The sequence below is a fragment of the Eumetopias jubatus genome, unplaced genomic scaffold (assembly GCF_037043125.1).
Source record: "Eumetopias jubatus isolate StellerSeaLion01/CBP00866 unplaced genomic scaffold, mEumJub1_p1.0 scaffold_4, whole genome shotgun sequence".
Classification (NCBI taxonomy): Eukaryota; Metazoa; Chordata; class Mammalia; order Carnivora; family Otariidae; genus Eumetopias; species Eumetopias jubatus.
Genome location: NW_028274810.1, coordinates 87,638,734 through 87,655,647, shown reverse-complemented (window position 1 = coordinate 87,655,647; position 16,914 = coordinate 87,638,734). Strand labels below are relative to the sequence as shown.

General features: G+C 50.9%; 1 protein-coding gene across 1 annotated transcript; it reads left to right on the top strand.

Annotated features, from left to right (window-relative positions):
- Window positions 1-364: 364 nt before the first annotated feature.
- Window positions 365-12,312, top strand: CATSPER4 (cation channel sperm associated 4). The gene is made up of 11 exons (XM_028113672.2): window positions 365-433; window positions 537-611; window positions 1,041-1,184; window positions 4,832-4,933; window positions 7,609-7,706; window positions 7,865-7,985; window positions 8,210-8,343; window positions 9,892-10,066; window positions 10,852-11,063; window positions 11,440-11,605; window positions 12,259-12,312. Exons 1-11 carry the CDS (start codon window positions 365-367, stop codon window positions 12,310-12,312), a joined length of 1,350 nt encoding a protein of 449 aa, XP_027969473.2.
- Window positions 12,313-16,914: the final 4,602 nt, after the last annotated feature.

The window sequence follows — 16,914 nt, the reverse complement described above, 5'->3', positions numbered from 1 at the left end:
CGGTGGGGAGGGGTACAGGCTGAGGTTGGCTGGGAGGAGGGCCTCCGGGCCAAGCATCTCTCTTCTCTCCTTCCAGTCTCACCTCCAGCTCCTGGACCCAGAGTAGGGACGTGTCCCTGTGTCTCCATCCAGGCTGCACAAGAGACCTAACCTGCTCCCATCGGCCTCTGACCTCTAACCCCAGCCCAGCTCCTGAATGTCCCTGGCTTCCTCCGTGGGCTACCGAGCGGAGTCAGTGGTATCAGAATTCCCTGGTGGAATGCAGACAGCTGGAGGTCACAGAGTCCTCTATGATATCACCACGAGGGGGAGCAAGACCCCTCGGAATGAAGTTTCTTTGACGGGTGGGAGGAGACTGAGAGCTATGCTAGGTAACCAAAACAGCTGGCGGCCCCAGTGGACCGACACCAATATTAAACCTTTGAATGTCATGGTAGGTGGCCCCCGCCTCGGTGCACCTAAGCTGGGCATGCCAGGGAGGGGTGGGGCGCGGGGGCCCGTGGCTGCACTGACGGGCCCCCTGCTCACCCTCGCAGAGGGCTGCTCACGAGCCCTATGCCTGGCCGGAGGAGCAAGTGCTCATCAACCGCCAAGACATCATGAGCACCAAGGTAAGGAGGGGGCTGGAGCGGCAGCCTGCAGCAACCCCCACCCCACAGTCACCCTTCTGCAGCTGCTCCCGCGGGCCAGGGGCCACCTCCCCAGCAGTGACCCCTGCGATGATCCCTCATGGCATGTTAGTACCCGCCTGGCAGTGCTCTCCACAGGAACCCCTAGATAATGACCATCGCTCGCCAGCAGAGCCCCTAAGGGTCTCCCTTGCAATGACTCTCACAAAGATTCCCCAGCAGTCACCCCCTTTCAGTGGCCATTTAGGTAGTGACCCCTACATCAATTCCCCCATTTCAAGACCCCTCTCTGGCAACTTCTCCCCCTAGAGTGGCCCTCCCCTAGGGGCCCCCATTCACTGAGAACAGACGTCCAGGCAGAGGCCTCCCACGGTGACACCTGCCTGAAGGAAGGTCCCCACCCTCTCCCAGGATGCCTGGGACATCCAGGAGTTCATCACTCGCATGTATGTCAAGCAGCTGCTTCGACACCCGGCCTTCCAGCTGCTTCTGGCCTTGCTGCTGGTGGTCAACGCCATCACCATTGCTCTGCGCACCAACTCCTTCCTTGGCCAGGTGGGACTCCAGCCCAACCTCTGCCCCCGCTGATCTAACAGGGGCCTGGACAAGGCACTTTTCTCTCTGGGCCTCAGGCTCCTCATTTGCTCATGATGATTACACTGAATGTTCTTCAGGGGCCTGTCAGCTCTCACCTTCAAGGAAACTAGAGATCAAGGAAGACTTCATGGTGGAGGGCGCCCAGATGTGAGGAAAGCATTGGATTTGTAGACAGAGAGGGCAGGAGAAAAATGATGTGAGCGGAGGCAGACAAATGGGTGCCTGGTGGGGGAGGGTATCCCATTTAAATCAATAGTCACTATGAGAATATCGCTCAGTGCCAGGGTCCTAGGTATGATCACAGCCGACACAAACATGTCATTACGGATGCCTGAGTGTCGTGGAGTGCGTGGGAGCTCAAAGCAGGCATCAAACCTACCTAATCTGTACGGTCAGGGAAGGCTTCCTGGGGAAAAGAATGCTTCAGGTGGGAATAAAGAGTAAGTGGGAGTCAGCCAGGCAGAGGGAGGTGGGAAAGAGTGTTTGGGGGTGGAAGAAACAGCTTGTGAACAAGTTCTGTATGTCCATCTTGAAGTCCAGTATGATTTTGTTCTTATTCTTGATGTTTTAATTTCCTACAAGGAGTATACTTCATACATGAACTGTGCTATTTGAAATTGGTATTTTAAAAATGTCCAGTGCAGTAGCTGATGATTTCAGAGAGGTGGTCAGCAGCTAGCTGGTGGAGGGTCTTTAAGTTATCTTAAGGAGGATGGCCTCTATCCTAGGTCATTGGAAAGCCAGGGAATGGTTTAAAGCATGGAAATAACATGACCAGATAGGTGTTTTAGAAAACTTACACTTCACACAGGGCGAACCACAGAAGGGAGGGTGTCGGGAATGGAAAAAGATGGACCAGTTGTGACGTTCAGTGAAAGATGATGGGGCTTGGACCTGGGCAAGGGCCATGGGTAAAAGAGGTCCCGTGCATCTAAAGCTCTCTAGGAGTCGAATCCATGGGCCTCCTGACTGCTTTTCTTTTTCTTTCTTTTCTCTCTTTCTCTCTCTCTTTCTTTCTTTCTTTCTTTCTTTCTTCTTCTTTTTTTTTTTAAAAGATTTTATCTATTTTTTTGAGAGAGAGACAATGAGAGACAGAGAGCACAAGAGGGAAGAGGGTCAGAGGGAGAAGCAGACTCCCCGCCGAGCAGGGAGCCCGATATGGGACTCGATCCCGGGACTCCAGGATCATGACCCGAGCCGAAGGCAGTCGCTTAACCAACTGAGCCACCCAGGCGCCCTCTTCTTCTTTCTTTCTTTAAGATTTATTTATTTGGGAGAGAAACAGAGCGAGCAGGGGGAGGGGGCAGAAGGAGAGAGACTCTCCACTGAGCGGGAAGCCTGATGCGGGGCTTGATCCCAGGACCCTGAGATCATGACCTGAGCCGAAATACAAGTCAGATGCTTAACCGACTGAGCCATCCAGGCACCCCCTGATTGCTTTTCTTTACAACAAACAGTGAACACTTAATAGGTGCTACCCTGTTTAACATACCTCATCCTCTCACACATATACTGAAAGGGAGAGCAAGGAGTTACATTTCTGGCTTGAGCAACTGTGTGGGGACGGTGCTGTGTGTTGGGATGTGGGGGACACGGGATAGCGAGCAGGTCTGGGGAGGACGCTGAGGTCGGTTTGGGTTGAGTAGGGTAGTAGTTGGAGGGGCCGGGGCAATATCCACACAGAAATGTCTAGGGAGAGGTTAGAGGTCAACTCTTGAAACCCTGCCGGGAAGTCGGGGGCAGAGATGGCAACGTGAGGGTTGACAGCATCTGGGTGGATGGTTGCCAGAAGCTAAAGGAGGAGATGAGGCCACCTGGGGAGAGGGTGTCCAGTGAGAAGGGAAGAACACCAGGACAGAGCTCTGAGGAGAGCCTCCCAGTGAAGGACAGAGGATGGAGGTGGTGGCAGGAAAGGAGACTGAGGAGGGGTGGCCAGAGGCGTGGGAGGGTGCGGGAGAACGTGCTGGGGTGCTGCCAGGGAGGAGGTGCAGGGCCAGAAGAGGCAAGAGAGGAGGCCAAAGAAGGGTCGCGGAGCATCCCGTGGGTTTAGTTCCTGTGGCCTTGACAAGAGTGGCCTCCGGTGTGGTGGAAGCACAAACCCAATAGCCAAGATGGCAGAATGAGTGGACTGCAGCACAGCTTCCACCCCTCCCGCATCGTGAGATTGGTTCAGACTGCAGAAATCAGCATTCTGAGATAGAATGAAGTAGAGTGAAAAAGAATGAAATAGAAGTTGTATGTGTGCATGTGAGAGAGAGAGAGAGAGAGAGAGAGAGGGAGGGCGGGGGCAGGAGGGAGACAGAGTCCTCTGCTGTGAAATACAAAATACATCAATCTTACTGTGGGTCCCAGTCAAAAGTGCTAAAGGCCCTGGTAGAGGATATGTGTCCATGAAGGTCAAATCCTAGAGGCCTGTGAATGCCAGACAGGTCTTGACCTGATTCAGACCCTGCAGGCCATTGGGAGCCATGGCAGGCTTGAGGATAGAGGAAGCAACTCTGATTTAGCTATAGATGCTCATGACTTGGAGAAGGCAGGAGGACTATTTAGGAAGCTCTCGCAGTAAATAGTGAGGAGAGCTCACTCACTGTTGCCTCCCAGGGCCAGTGGGATGAAGCTGAGGAGACAGATGATGGGAAAGAAAGTCCTTCCTTGTTGTAGACAGACATCCCTGGCCTGTGATGCCCTTTGGGAATCTGGAACAGGTAGGGAGCCCATAATCTTAACCTCCCATTGGGGTTTAAGAAGCTCTGCTCAGCCTCTCATTGGCCAGTGGATACGGGTGACGGCAAGGTGTGGGGACCAGGAGGACTCTGTGTGTGGCAATGAGCCTTGAGGCACTGAGTCTGTTGGCCATGGAAGTGAAGGAAGGGAGGAGTCCTTACAAGACTTTGGTAACTGTCAGGGTGGAATAGGGGGCTCTGGGAGCTGTAAATGGGGTCACAAACTATAGTAGGGTCACAGCTTCATGAGCGATTAGGGGAAAGTGAGTTGGATTTTGAAAAGAATTCAAGGTCATCAAGTCATCCATCCATCCATCCATCCATCCATCCATCCATCCATCCATCCATCAACCTACCCAGGGAGCTGGACCCATGACTGTGGGGGATACGCAGGGGTTTGGCCAGGCCTTGCCTGGGGGATTCGGGAGCTGGAGCAGCAGGAGTGGTTGGGACAACCAGAGAAGGAAGGGTGGGGCTTGGTGTCCACCAACTAAGGGGCCAGGCCCTTCCTTCCCACTCCTGGAGCCTGTTCCGCCTCCCCCCAAGCCCTCTTTTTCACATATCCCTACTCTAGAGGTTAGGAGCAAAGGTTTATAGCCAGACAACAGTTTTTATTGCTAACTGTCTGACCTTGGGCACCTCTCTGATCCCTCATCTGTGAGATGGGAGTAAAATCTACTTTGTAGAATGATGGTGATGCTAACATGAATGGCAGGTGTACGTGGAAAATGTGCTCTCAAGGGAGCTGCAAAGATGCTGAGGACGAAGAGCAGCAGGAATATGAGCCTTCCTTCCCCTGCAGACACCCCCTGTCCCTGGCCTCACCTGGGCTCTGCTCCCCTGACCTCTCGGCCCCTGTCTTTTTCTCTGTCTTCCATGTAGAAACACTATGAGTTGTTCTCTACCATAGATGACATAGTGCTGACCATCCTTATCTGTGAGGTTCTCCTCGGCTGGTTAAATGGCTTCTGGATTTTCTGGAAGGTGAGATCCTGGGCCCTCCCTGCTACTGCCCCAACTCCTCCTTAGGGACTGCACCCCACCCCTGTGCTTCTGGCCCAACAAGGTGAGAATGTGTCTGTGTGTGTGTGTATGTGGTGTGGAGAGAGAGACTACTTCTGAGATGTCTGTGATGCAGCAGAAAATAATTTGTCCTAGAAGTGCAGCCTCCCTGGGTTCCAGTCCCTGGGTTAGCCTTCCCCAGTTCTGAGATCTTGGGAAAACCTTAATTTCCTTACCTGAGAAATGGGTTTGAGAGTCTCCACCTTAATTTATAGGATTCAAGAGCAGAGGTCAGCAAACTTTCTGTAAAGGGCCGTGGGCCATACAGTGTCTGTTACAAACACTCACCTCTGCCGTGGAGCACAGAAGCACTGTAGACAATCCAGACAAACGGTGAGCGTGGCCGTGCTCCCAGGAAGCTTTATTCACAGACACCGAAATTTGAACGTTATATGTCACATATCACAAAATGTTCTTTTTGCCCCCTAACCATTTAAAAATATAAAAACCATTCTTAGCCTGAGGGTCTTACAAAAATAGAGGCTGCTGGCCAGATTTGACCCACAGCCTATAGCTTGCTGACCCCTGTTCGGGAAAGTGTCAGAGAGCTATCTGGGTGGGAACAGGTCTTTTTTTCTTTTTAAGATTTTATTTATTTACTTGACAGAGAGAGACACAGCAAGAGAGGGAACACAAACAGGGGGAGTGGGAGAGGGAGAAGCAGGCTTCCCGCTGAGCAGGGAGCCCGGTGCGGGGCTCAATCCCAGGACCCGCCCCCTCCCCCCATTACATGACCTGAGCCGAAGGCAGATGCTTAAAGACTGAGTCACCCAGGCGCCCCAGGAACAGGTCTTAATGCTACATTAAATGAGGTGAAGACTCAAGCTTTGTTTCAATAGGACTTCTCCAGTCAAGTGATTTCTGAAGTCAAGGTATTTATTTTGCCTTTGGGCATGTTTGAGAAGAGGCTTTAAAAAACCTCTCAGGGGCCTCAATCAGTTGAGCATGCAACTCTCGATCTCAGGGTTGTGAGTTCTAAGCCCTACGTTGGGTATAGAGATTACTTAAAAATAAAATCTTCAGGGGCACCTGGGTGGCTCAGTGGATTGAGTGTCTTGATTTGACTGAGCCAAAATCCTCTTGGTTTCGGCTCAATCGAGCCCCATGTCAGCTCCGTGCTCAGCAGGAAGTTTGCTTGGAGATTCTCTCCCTCTGCTCCTTTCCCCATGCACTCTCTCTCTCTCTCTCTCAATTAAATAAATAAATCTTTTTAAAAAATTAAAAATAATAAAAATAAAATATTTTTAAAAACTATCAGGTATTTATACTTTCATAAAAATGAAGTATCATTTATTTTTTTAAAAGATTTTATGTATTTATGTATTTATTTATTTGCAAGAGAGACCAGAGCAAGAGAGAGCATGAGTTGGGGGGGAGGGGAAAGGGAGAAGGAGAAGCAGGCTCCCTGCTGAGCAGGGAGCACGATGTGGGGCTCGATCCCGGGACCCCGGGATCATGACCTGAGTGGAAGGCAGACACTTAACCAACTGAGCCACCCAGGCGTCCCGGAAGTATCATTTAAATACCATTACCAGGGGGTGCCTAGGTGGCTTAATCAGTTAAAAAAGTGACTTTGGCTCAGGTCATAGTCTCAGGGTCCTGGGATCAGCCCCACATCCAGGCTCCCCGCTCAGTGGGGAGTCTGCTTGTCCCTCTGTCCCTCCCCCCACTCCTGCTGTCTTTCAAGTAAATGAATAAAATCTTAAAAAAAAATAAATAAATACCATTACCATTACCACTACCATTACCAGGACAACCAATTAGAATTATAAGCTTTCCAGAGGTTTCACTCCATAGAACACAGAGTGTAGAACCCAGAACATTTCTGAAATCTGGATGTCTTAAAGACTGCTTTGTGCAAACAACATTTGCAAGGATGTTTATTAAGAGAAAATAGAATGGGCTGGTGCATACTTACATGTTTCCACACTCAAGAGGAGAGTAGGTACCATGCTTTTTGTGAACGTTTCAATGCACCACTTTTTCAGAACTAGCCCTAGGAAGCAGGCAGAAATCTGTTCCATAAGAGAAAACATTTCCTCCTTCATACCTTCTTGCAATTTCTTTTCAGCAGCAGTTAGGGGGGACTACATGTTCTTAACAATGATTTTTTATTTTTTTTATTCTTGTTTTTTTAGGTAAGCTCTACGCCCAGTGTGGGGCTTGAACTCATGACCCTGAGATCAAGAGTCCCACGCTCTACTGAGCCAGCCAGGTGCCCCAGGGGGCCTGCCCCAGGGTTTCATTAGCACAAGAGAATTGAAGCAAGGCTGAGAATCTTATGCACTAGCCAAGGTGGGTGCTCAGCTTAGGAATCAGCTGTGTGTTTGTGAGAGTCTCCACTGTGTGTCTCAGACTGCACTTGGCTGTTGACACGCATATGAGACAGCGAGTAAGCCTGGATGTTTTGTGGCATATTTGGGGGGCAGCAGGAGAAGTAACAGCAGTGGATGGCAGATGACTGGCGCTGCCCTGAGAGGAACACTGAGCCCCCCATCCTTGGGCTGGTGGGAGGGCAGACCCAGGATGTCCCCACGGGCTGGGCCTGATACACCCCATTGGGGCTGGCCCACCCCCCCATCCCCCACCACCCCCAGGACGGCTGGAACATCCTCAACTTCCTTATCATCTTTATCTTGCTCCTGGGGTTCTTCATTAATGAACTCAATGTCAACGCTATCACCTATACCCTCAGGTGAGCTGGGAACTCTGGGGAAAAGAAGGGAACCTGTCCAGACCGGGGGGAAAGACAGGGGGTGGGGATCATCTCTTACCCTCTGGGCAGGTCAGGGGGCAGTGGGGAGGAGGGGTCTGGGAGGGGCTGAGGGGCAGCCCTGAGAGGCTGTGCTGCAGGGCGCTTCGTCTGGTGCATGTCTGCATGGCGGTGGAGCCTCTGGCCCGGATCATCCGTGTCATCCTGCAGTCGGTACCCGACATGGCCAATATCATGACCCTCATCCTTTTCTTCATGCTGGTCAGTGCCCTCCCCTACTCCCAGCTGCTGCTCCCTTTCCCTGACCAGGGCCCCTGGGTCATTGGGGATGGGGGTGGGGTGTCGGAGAGGAGGAGAGGAGGAGAGGTCTCTGGGCCTGAGTCCCTGGGGTTCCCTTGGCAGCGTCCATTTGCATGGCATCTGCATGTCCTGTCTCCAGGTCCTTGAGTAAAGTTCAGGCATCTTCTTTGGTCTCTCTCTTGCAGGTGTTTTCCGTGTTTGGGGTCACTCTGTTTGGTGCATTTGTGCCCATGCATTTCCAGAACATGCAGGTTGCCCTGTATACTCTCTTCATCTGCATCACCCAAGATGGCTGGGTGGACATCTATAATGACTTTCAGTGAGTGCCTGCGGGGTGTCTGTCCCCACCCCACCCCCCAGTGCGGCAAGGCAGTGGGAGTGGAGCTCCAGGGCTTGGGAGGAGGATGGCCCACCAGGAGGGGACTGCCTGGGGCTTCAAATCAGGGAAAAGGAGACCCCCTAGGACTGGCCTTGGTCTGCTTGAAGGCTTGTCCCCTTTGAAATTCCACCCATTAAAAGTCCTACCACAGACCTGTTCATGAAGATGTCCCGTCCCGCTAAACAGCTGGGTAGCGAGGAGGCGTCGAGCAAGAGAGCAGATCTGTGGTTTCAAGACAGCCTCCCAGCCCACATTTGAGCCCACCAAGCTGCCTGGACTCCTGGGAACTTAGAGTCTCATTTCACTCATTCATAGACCCGCTGCCCAAGGTCATTTTTGGCCACAGATGGCCACCAGGTTCTGTTCTTTACTTCTTTTCCATTACGTCTAAACCCTATTTGTTCTTTAAATTTTTTATTGTTATGTTAATCACCATACATTACATCATTAGTTTTTGATGTAGTGTTCCATGATTCATTGTTCGTGCATAACACCCAGTGCTCCACGCAGAACATGCCCTCTGTAATACCCATCACCAGGCTAACCCGTCCCCCCACCCCCCTCCCCTCTAGAACCCTCAGTTTGTTTCTCAGAGTCCATTGTCTCTCGTGTAAACCCTATTTGTTTCCAGTCCACTCCGGGGAGTGGGTCCCCCTGACTGATTTCTTTTTATCTCTTGTGAGCGCAGAAGCACAGTTGGCAAAGGGCTTCTGCGGGCATTACCCAGTATGATGTAGGTGGTGGAAAAAATCACAGGGTGTGCCATAAAGATAGACTGGACACTGGGCTTTTGAGTATTTGCTCCACCACACTAGCCGTGCAACCTTGGGCAAGTTACTTCATCTCTTCTGAGCCTCAGCTTCTTCATCTGCCAATTGGGAATTATAATAATTAATTATGTCTGAATTGCTGTGAGGATCAATAAGAAAAGCTGTATAAATCTCTTAGCATAGAGCCTGGCACAGAGTATATATATATACACATATACACACACACACACACACACACATACACGTGTGTGTGTGTGTGTGTGTGTGTGTGTGTAAAGAGAGAGAAAGGGAGAAAGACCTTATTACTTAGGAAAATATTTTATGGGAGATTCATAATAAGGTATTAAGAGTGGCTGGGCTTTTTTCCTGTATATCTTTCTTCTTCCTTCTGATCCTTCTATAATGAGCTTGAATTACTTTTGATAATAAGAAAAACATGAATCAAGAGTATAGCCAATAGATTAAACCTGATAATGCCAATGTACAAATCCCCACCATGGAGGGCTGGCTTGAGGCCCATGCTCTGTTTCTGACAGGATAGCAGGTGCTCAGCCAAGAGCAGCTACTTTGACAGTCAGAGCAGGCATTAGATCTGCCCACCAGCAGTGAGGTAGCAGAAGTCCTAGTAGGTCTTGAGATAACGTCCCCATTTCATAGATGGGGCAATTGAGACTCAAAGGGCCAGGGAGGTGATGGGGCTTCTGCCTGCCATCTCCAGGATGGAGACAAGAGAGTACGCAATGGAGATTGGGGGCGCCATCTACTTTGCCATCTTCATCACCATCGGTGCCTTCATTGGCATCAACCTGTTGGTCGTTGTGGTGACCACCAATCTGGAGCAAATGATAAAGGCAGGAGAGCAGGGGCAACTGCATCAGATAAACTTCAGTGAGGTGAGTGGGATGGGGAGGGCAGAGGGGAGGAGGGTGCACGCATGAGTGCTGACTTGAGCGCATGCATGTGTGTGTGTGCGCACGTGCACGTACACGCTTGCATGCTCAAGGGCCTGAAGAAAGTCAAGCCTGACACCTGGGGCAGCATCTCCCACCTTGAGTGCCATCTGAGGGGTGTGGATTTCCTAGATGTGTGGTTTCTATGGCAACTCAAAACTGAGTGGCTGGGTGACCTTAGGGCAGGTGACCAATCTAAGCCTCGATGTCTTCTTCTGTAAAATGGGAATAATAATAGTACTTCCTTCATAGGACTATTATGAGAATTATATGGATAAATGAACAGTAGTTGGCACACATGTAGACTTCATTAAATGTTAGCTACAGTGCTATTCATTCAAGGGTAGGACTTCCAAAGAGCTGGTGGGGGTGGAGGGGGCAGTACTTCCCAAAGTGTTGCGGGTTGTGGGCTATGACTTGAGAGTAGGTAGGGCTTTAGAAGTTTGCTAGGTAGAAAAAAAAAAAAGAAGTTTGCTAGGTAGGGTTTATCAGGAGTGAAATTGGGTGCTAAGTTTTGAAAAGGGGTGAGAATTTTCCAAGAGGTAGAGGAGGGGCTTATGCATTTGAGGTTGGGCTCCCACAGCAGAGGAGCGGGGCTAAGACTGGTTAGAGCTGAAATGCGGGGCATTAGAACCCTGGTGTCCTAAGAGACTCACCTTCCCCCAAGCCAAGCAGGAAGGGCCTGGGGGAGGGGTGCCGGCTGAGCTGTCTGTCTCTTGTCTTCGCAGAGAGGCAAGCAGGACCTGGATGGAGGTAACGAGCTGCCCCTGGTGCACTGTGTGGTCGCCCGTTCGGAGATGTCCGGCGCCCCGCAGGAGCCGCTGTCGGGAGGCCACCTGTCTAACCTCTCAGAAAACACCTGTGACAACTTTTGTTTAGTGCTGGAGGCAATACAGGAGAACTTGATGCAGTACAAGAAGATCCGAGATGAGCTCAACACGTAGGGCGGGTACTGGGGGTACCCCGAGTCCCGTGAGTCCGGGCTGAGCAGAGCCTCAGATTCTTCTGGCTTCACACCCTCACCATTTTATAATGTGTACCCTGGGGCCCAGAGAGGTTTAAATGACTTGTGGGGCGGGGGGGGCGGTCTGTGGGTAGAGGAGCTAGAATCCAGACCTTCTGGTTCCATCCATCTCACATGAGCATGCAGCTTGGCCTGGATCTCCATAGGAGCGAAGGGGGAGGGCGAAGCAGGGTGGATGCCCGGGAAGAGATGGGAGGGCAGACCCCCCTCTTCCGCCTCCCCTCCCCCCCCCCCCCCCCCCCCGCCCCAAGCTCCCTCAGCCCTCGGAAAGTACTCACCCCTCCGCCCCCAGGATAGTGGAGGAGGTCCGCTCCATCCGCTTCAACCAGGAGCAGGAGGAGGAGCTGATGCAGAAGCACTTGTCACTGAGCCTGTCGGTGGTGAGCGGGTCCTCCCTGGACATCCGCGACATGACTTGCCAGCAAGACTTGATCACAGTGCTCATCAACAGGGAAAAGGTGCAGGCAGCTTCCCTCTCCTACCCAATAAGTGCTCGCCCGCCCTGCCCCCTAGCCACCCCCCGCCCAGCCCAGCCCAGCCCAGCCTCTGCCCCATTAGTCAAACTTTCTGTCTATTCCAAGATCTGATCCCCTGCCTGGACTCTCAGGCACCGCGCAGCCAGCAGCCACCTCTGATCCGTTAAGTTCCACCCTTTCCTCCCTGGAGAGGCTCTGCCCCCCACCCCCATCAGCCTCCTCCCACTGAGTCACTTAAGTCTCTTGACACCCTCAAACCTACCCCTTCTTAGGGTGGCTTGAACCAGCTCAGTTTCTGCCTGGTGGCAGATACCTAGGCGCACCGTGGGCAGAGGATCCCTGGGTTCCCGCTAGAGTGCATCAGAACAGCCTCCTCCCCAGGGAGGAAGCTTCTAGGGAGAAACAGGCACACACCTTCATTACTTAGTTTCTTTCTCTGCTTCCCACACCACCTGACTGGGTTAGAATGACCTGGAGCCTCGTGAATGTCCACAGCCTGGGTTTCCAAGCTTGGAGAGGACACTAGGCAGCCAGAATCAGACAAGCCTGGTGGTTTCACTGCTGAAGCTAGTGGAGGGGAGTGAGGGGCGTTTGCCATGTGAAGGTGGGAGATTGACAAACCCCTTGGTTTGCAGGTTCAGGAATCCAACACAAACATACTCCTTAACAAACACAAGACCAGCCGCTGAGAGGCAGGATGGGAGCCAAGGGGCCTGAGCACACACACCCGCCTGCATCTTCCTGCATCTCTCCGTGACTTGGCACAGTCTGGCCTGAGCCCATCTTCTCCCTTACACTTAGGCAGATGCCTGGGGCTGTGAAGGAGGTGGCATCTCCAGGGCTTGTGTCTGAGCGTCAGGTCCAGAGGAATTCAGATGGACAAGGATGCTGGATTAGAGAGGGAGCCCCGCAGCAAAGAATGAGTACAGAAGGGGGGTGCTAGCCAAGGCAGCCAGGATTTGTCCTAAGGATGGACTTCCCTGGCCCCCTGCTTTAGGCCAGAGCTAGTTGGGGCCCAAGTGCACCAGGAGGAGAAAGGTGAGGCCAGTGGGGCCAGGCATCTATGTATTGACAATAAAGTTTTGTGTTGGGATCAATATGTCTGACTGGTGGATCTCCAAACTTGGGGCAATCTTGCCCCAGGGCTGATGGGCAAGACAGATCTTTCCCCTCAAAAGCCTCTTTGTCTGATGGGAGAGTTACTGACTGCCCTCTAGAGCTTTCCAGTCTAATGGGAGAGAGAATGTACCCTGAAAATTCCCGACTTAATGGTAGGGATGTAATCTCCCCTTAGTGTTCTAAATTTTTTTTGGTGGGGGAGGGGGTGGGCATCTGGTTCTCATGGTTGGGAGCCCCCGTCTGATGAAGGAGACAGCCCGAAGATAGAGAAGACTGGTCCTCATTCTGGGGGACCCTAGTCTGTTGAGGTCACCACTGACCAGTCATGCAGGTACAGGCAGTTCTATCCTGGGGCAATAGAGAATGACTGGCAAAGCATGGCTCCTGGCAGGCTTTCCAGAGGAGAGGAACACTGGAGCTTGCTGGAAGATCGTAGGAGGAGTTTGTGGGTCAGGTGAATGAGATCTGGTGGCGTACTTGGGACCTGTTGAGGTCTCCTTGGGACCTTCACACTAAAGACTATTGAGAGCCACAGCAAGTTCCTGAGCTAGGAATGCAAGAGTCTGAGAAAGCTGCGGCAGTCATAGGCATTAGGAAGAGCTGCCTTGGAGGACTGGCTTCTCATCCTTGGGTAAGTCATTGGGCCTCATTTTCCCCATCTGTGTAGTGGGGAGAGGATGAGATTGAGCTGCAGCTCTTAGCCCAAGTATTGGGAGACCAGTAAGATCACCCATGTCATTGAGACTCAGATTCCCTGATGTTGGGTTGGGGGGAAGGCTGGAAGGCCCAGAGTTCTGCCCAGCTGGTCAACAAAGGCTGACAGGGGCCTTGGGGATATTCACCAGTTGGAATGGGAGTCCCTAGAGGCCAACTCATTGCAGCTGATGGGAAACTTCACCCTCCATCCCCCTCTTGTCTGCATGGGTTCCAGCCCTATAAGGCCCGGGCCAGCCAGGAAGGGGTCTGGACCCCTGGGGACGGGGGTGATAGTGTACTCAGCAGGCAGATGAGACATGGTGCCAGTGCCAGCAGTGCCTCACTGTCTTGGAGCTGCTGTCTGTCCCCCTGTTTGAGCTCAGTGCTGTCCAAGCCCATCAACCTCAGGGCTATGGGCATCCGGTGACTTTTGCTGCTACTGCTATTTCTTATGGATGGAGCCCTCAGTCTTCCTGGTGAGCACCCACCTTATTCCCTTCCCATCTGTCCTTCTCTGAGGGCTCTCACAGACCAGAAGAGAGGGGAAGAAGGTGACAAAAAAAGAGACAGAAGGTAGGGTCCCCAAGAAGATCTTATAATGTGAGTACAGCCATCACCCGCCCCGACCCTAAATTGTCTGAATGGCTTGGGACACCAATGAATTTGGAGGCAGGAGCATGACAGGATAAACTCCAAGGGACTTCTGGCTTTGCTCGTCCATCCTCTTCCAGAATGCTAGCTTTGTCTACTCCTGCCACCTTGTCTGTCACCCCAGCTGTCTCTCCCTTGCTGTCTATCCTTCCCGTCTGTGCCAGGTCAACAGCTTGGGTAGTTCCCTCTCAAGATGGCCCAGAACTGGGGGTCCAGGGCATTGGACCCCTGCTGCCCTCCCCTGCCCTACTCCAACGAAGAACAGCTACCACCTCCAATGCCTCACTGAGCCTGAGGTAGGAGCGCAGCCCTGGATCCTGAGCTCCTAGGACAGTATGGGGGAAGATATTGGGAGGTGGCAGGAAAATGTAGGTCTCATCACTCCCATGAATCCATAATTTTGCCAGAGAGACGTAACCTTGGCAAAGCACCCAGGAAGCAGATACCAATCTTGGTGAGAGGAGCAGAGGGGATAATCATTACCAGTAGTAGGTTCTACTTACTGAGCACCTACTATATGCTATGCACCATGCTAAGTGCTTTACAGGTGTTATCTCATTTAACCCTCATGACCATCAGTGAAGTGAGTACTATTATTATTCCTGTTATATAGCTGAGGAAACTGAGGCTCATGAACTTGAAGTGATTTGTCCCTTATCACAGCTGGGATTCTATCCCAGGTCTGACTTCAGAGGCCAGTCTACACTCTACTGCTTCTCAAAAAAACTGCTGTGGACGGGAAACCTCATTATCATAAAGTTGTCCATTCTTGCCAAATCTATAATTGTAGCACACTTCCAACCAAAATCCCAACAGGGATTTTGTGGAAGTTGATAAGCAGATTCTAAAATACAGGGAGGAACCAAAAGCCAACAATAGCTGAGATAATTTTGAAGAGCAAGATGGGAGACTCACTCTACCAGATACTGAGATTTACATTAAAGTAAGATAATATGATGTTGGTGTAGTGATAGACAAGCGAACCAAAGAAATGAAAGAGCATGGAAATTGGTCTGGATACATAAATGACAAATAGCATGACAAATCAATGAGGAAAGGATAGACTTTTCCATAAGGCAGCAGGGACAACTGGTTAACCACATGGGGGGAAAAAACAACCACCATAAAATCAGATCCAGTGGAAACATCCGTCCCTGCAAATAAAAACTTGAGACCACTGTGGCGTGACATCTGTTCATTATAGCCAGGATTTTTGTTGCAAATAGAACCACAGATCACTAGAGCTTAGAGGACTTCTACAATATTGAGCCCAAGCCCCCCACTGTTTTGAGGGGGACATGGAAGAACTAAGAGGGTTGGGTCTTCCTCAAGATTACACAGCAAGTCAGTAATAGAGTTGGGTCTAGAACGTAGGTCCTCCTACTCTTTCCATGCATTCTGGCCAGCTCTCCTGCCCTGTTGTGACCCCTTAGCTCTGCACAGGGCTAGAATAAAGAGGGGTGTGGAAGGGGCAGGTGCTGGATGGGGGCAGAATTGAAGACAAAGGTCAGTGCCTCTTCAGAGCTAGGTTGTGGGAAGGATGAGCCTGCCACTTGGGTTGGGTCACCTCCAATTTTTGGAATTAGTCCTTTGACGATTGTGCTAAGGATACAATGACAAGAGTATCGGGTAAAGGACCTATTTCTGCCCACTGCCCAGGGGAAAGAGGAAGGTTTCCAAGAGACCCAGCTCAGCATAGCTGATTTGGGCCTTTCTCTCTAGAGAGAGTGGTTGGCTCAACAATGAAAATGAAGCTCTATTTTTGCAAGGCGGTGCAGTACAACAGGGAAGATATTGGGCTCTTGGGTCTAATGCACCTCATTTCAAATGCAATACCACCACTTCCTGGCTGTGTGACCTTGCACAAATCTCTTTGCCTGTCTGAACCTCAGTTTCTTCATCTGACATAGAAATAATAATCATTACCTCAGGTTGGTTGTGAGGATTCAATGCAGCAATGCTTATGCTTTGGAGCAGCACCTTACTTGGACAAGGTGAAATTTGAATGATGTCAAAAGTATCCTGGACTGCTATTGCATTAAATGAAGCACTTGGATTGCAATTAGGGATCACATTATACCAAAAAAAATGTATATCTTTAAATATGAGAACCAGGCATGCCTGGGTGGCTCAGTCGTTAAGCGTCTGCCTTCGGCTCAGGTCATGATCCCTGGGTCCTGGGATCGAGCCCCGCTTCGGGCTCCCTGCTCAGCGGGAAACCTGCTTCTCCCTCTCCCACTTGTGTTCCCTTTCTCGCTGTGTCTCTCTCTGTCAAATAAATTAATAAAATCTTTTAAAAAATTATTAGAACCATATTCAATGCAGTAGGAAACTCGCATCAAAAAAGGCATCCAGATACCAAAGACCAAATGCAAATTGAAGATTTCCATCTTTTGCTCTGTCTCTAGAGTAGTCATGGAGCAGAAGGAGACATAGTTGCCAGCACTAGTGAAATTCATCAGTTAAGATGAATGAGGATCATGCATCAGTTAAGATCTATTAGCACAGAGCTGGCACATAAATGAATGTGAGCCAGCAATAATGTAGTTGATGTTGATATGATTTTTATCGACTCTTCCAAATTTGGTCAACTGAGAACATTTGAAAAGAACTCTGGATTGGTGGAGGGAACAGGTGTATTGGTTTCTTTTTGTTTGTTTGTTTGTTTACAGGCACTACTATTACAACCCAAGGGGGTGAGTCAAATACAGCAGACTCCACAAAAGTCTCTGTCCCTAAGGGGCCTATAGCGTGCTCATTGACAACCTTGGCTCTAACCGACAATGGGAGAGACAACGTCTCTGTGGTTCCACTTAAGCCCTCAG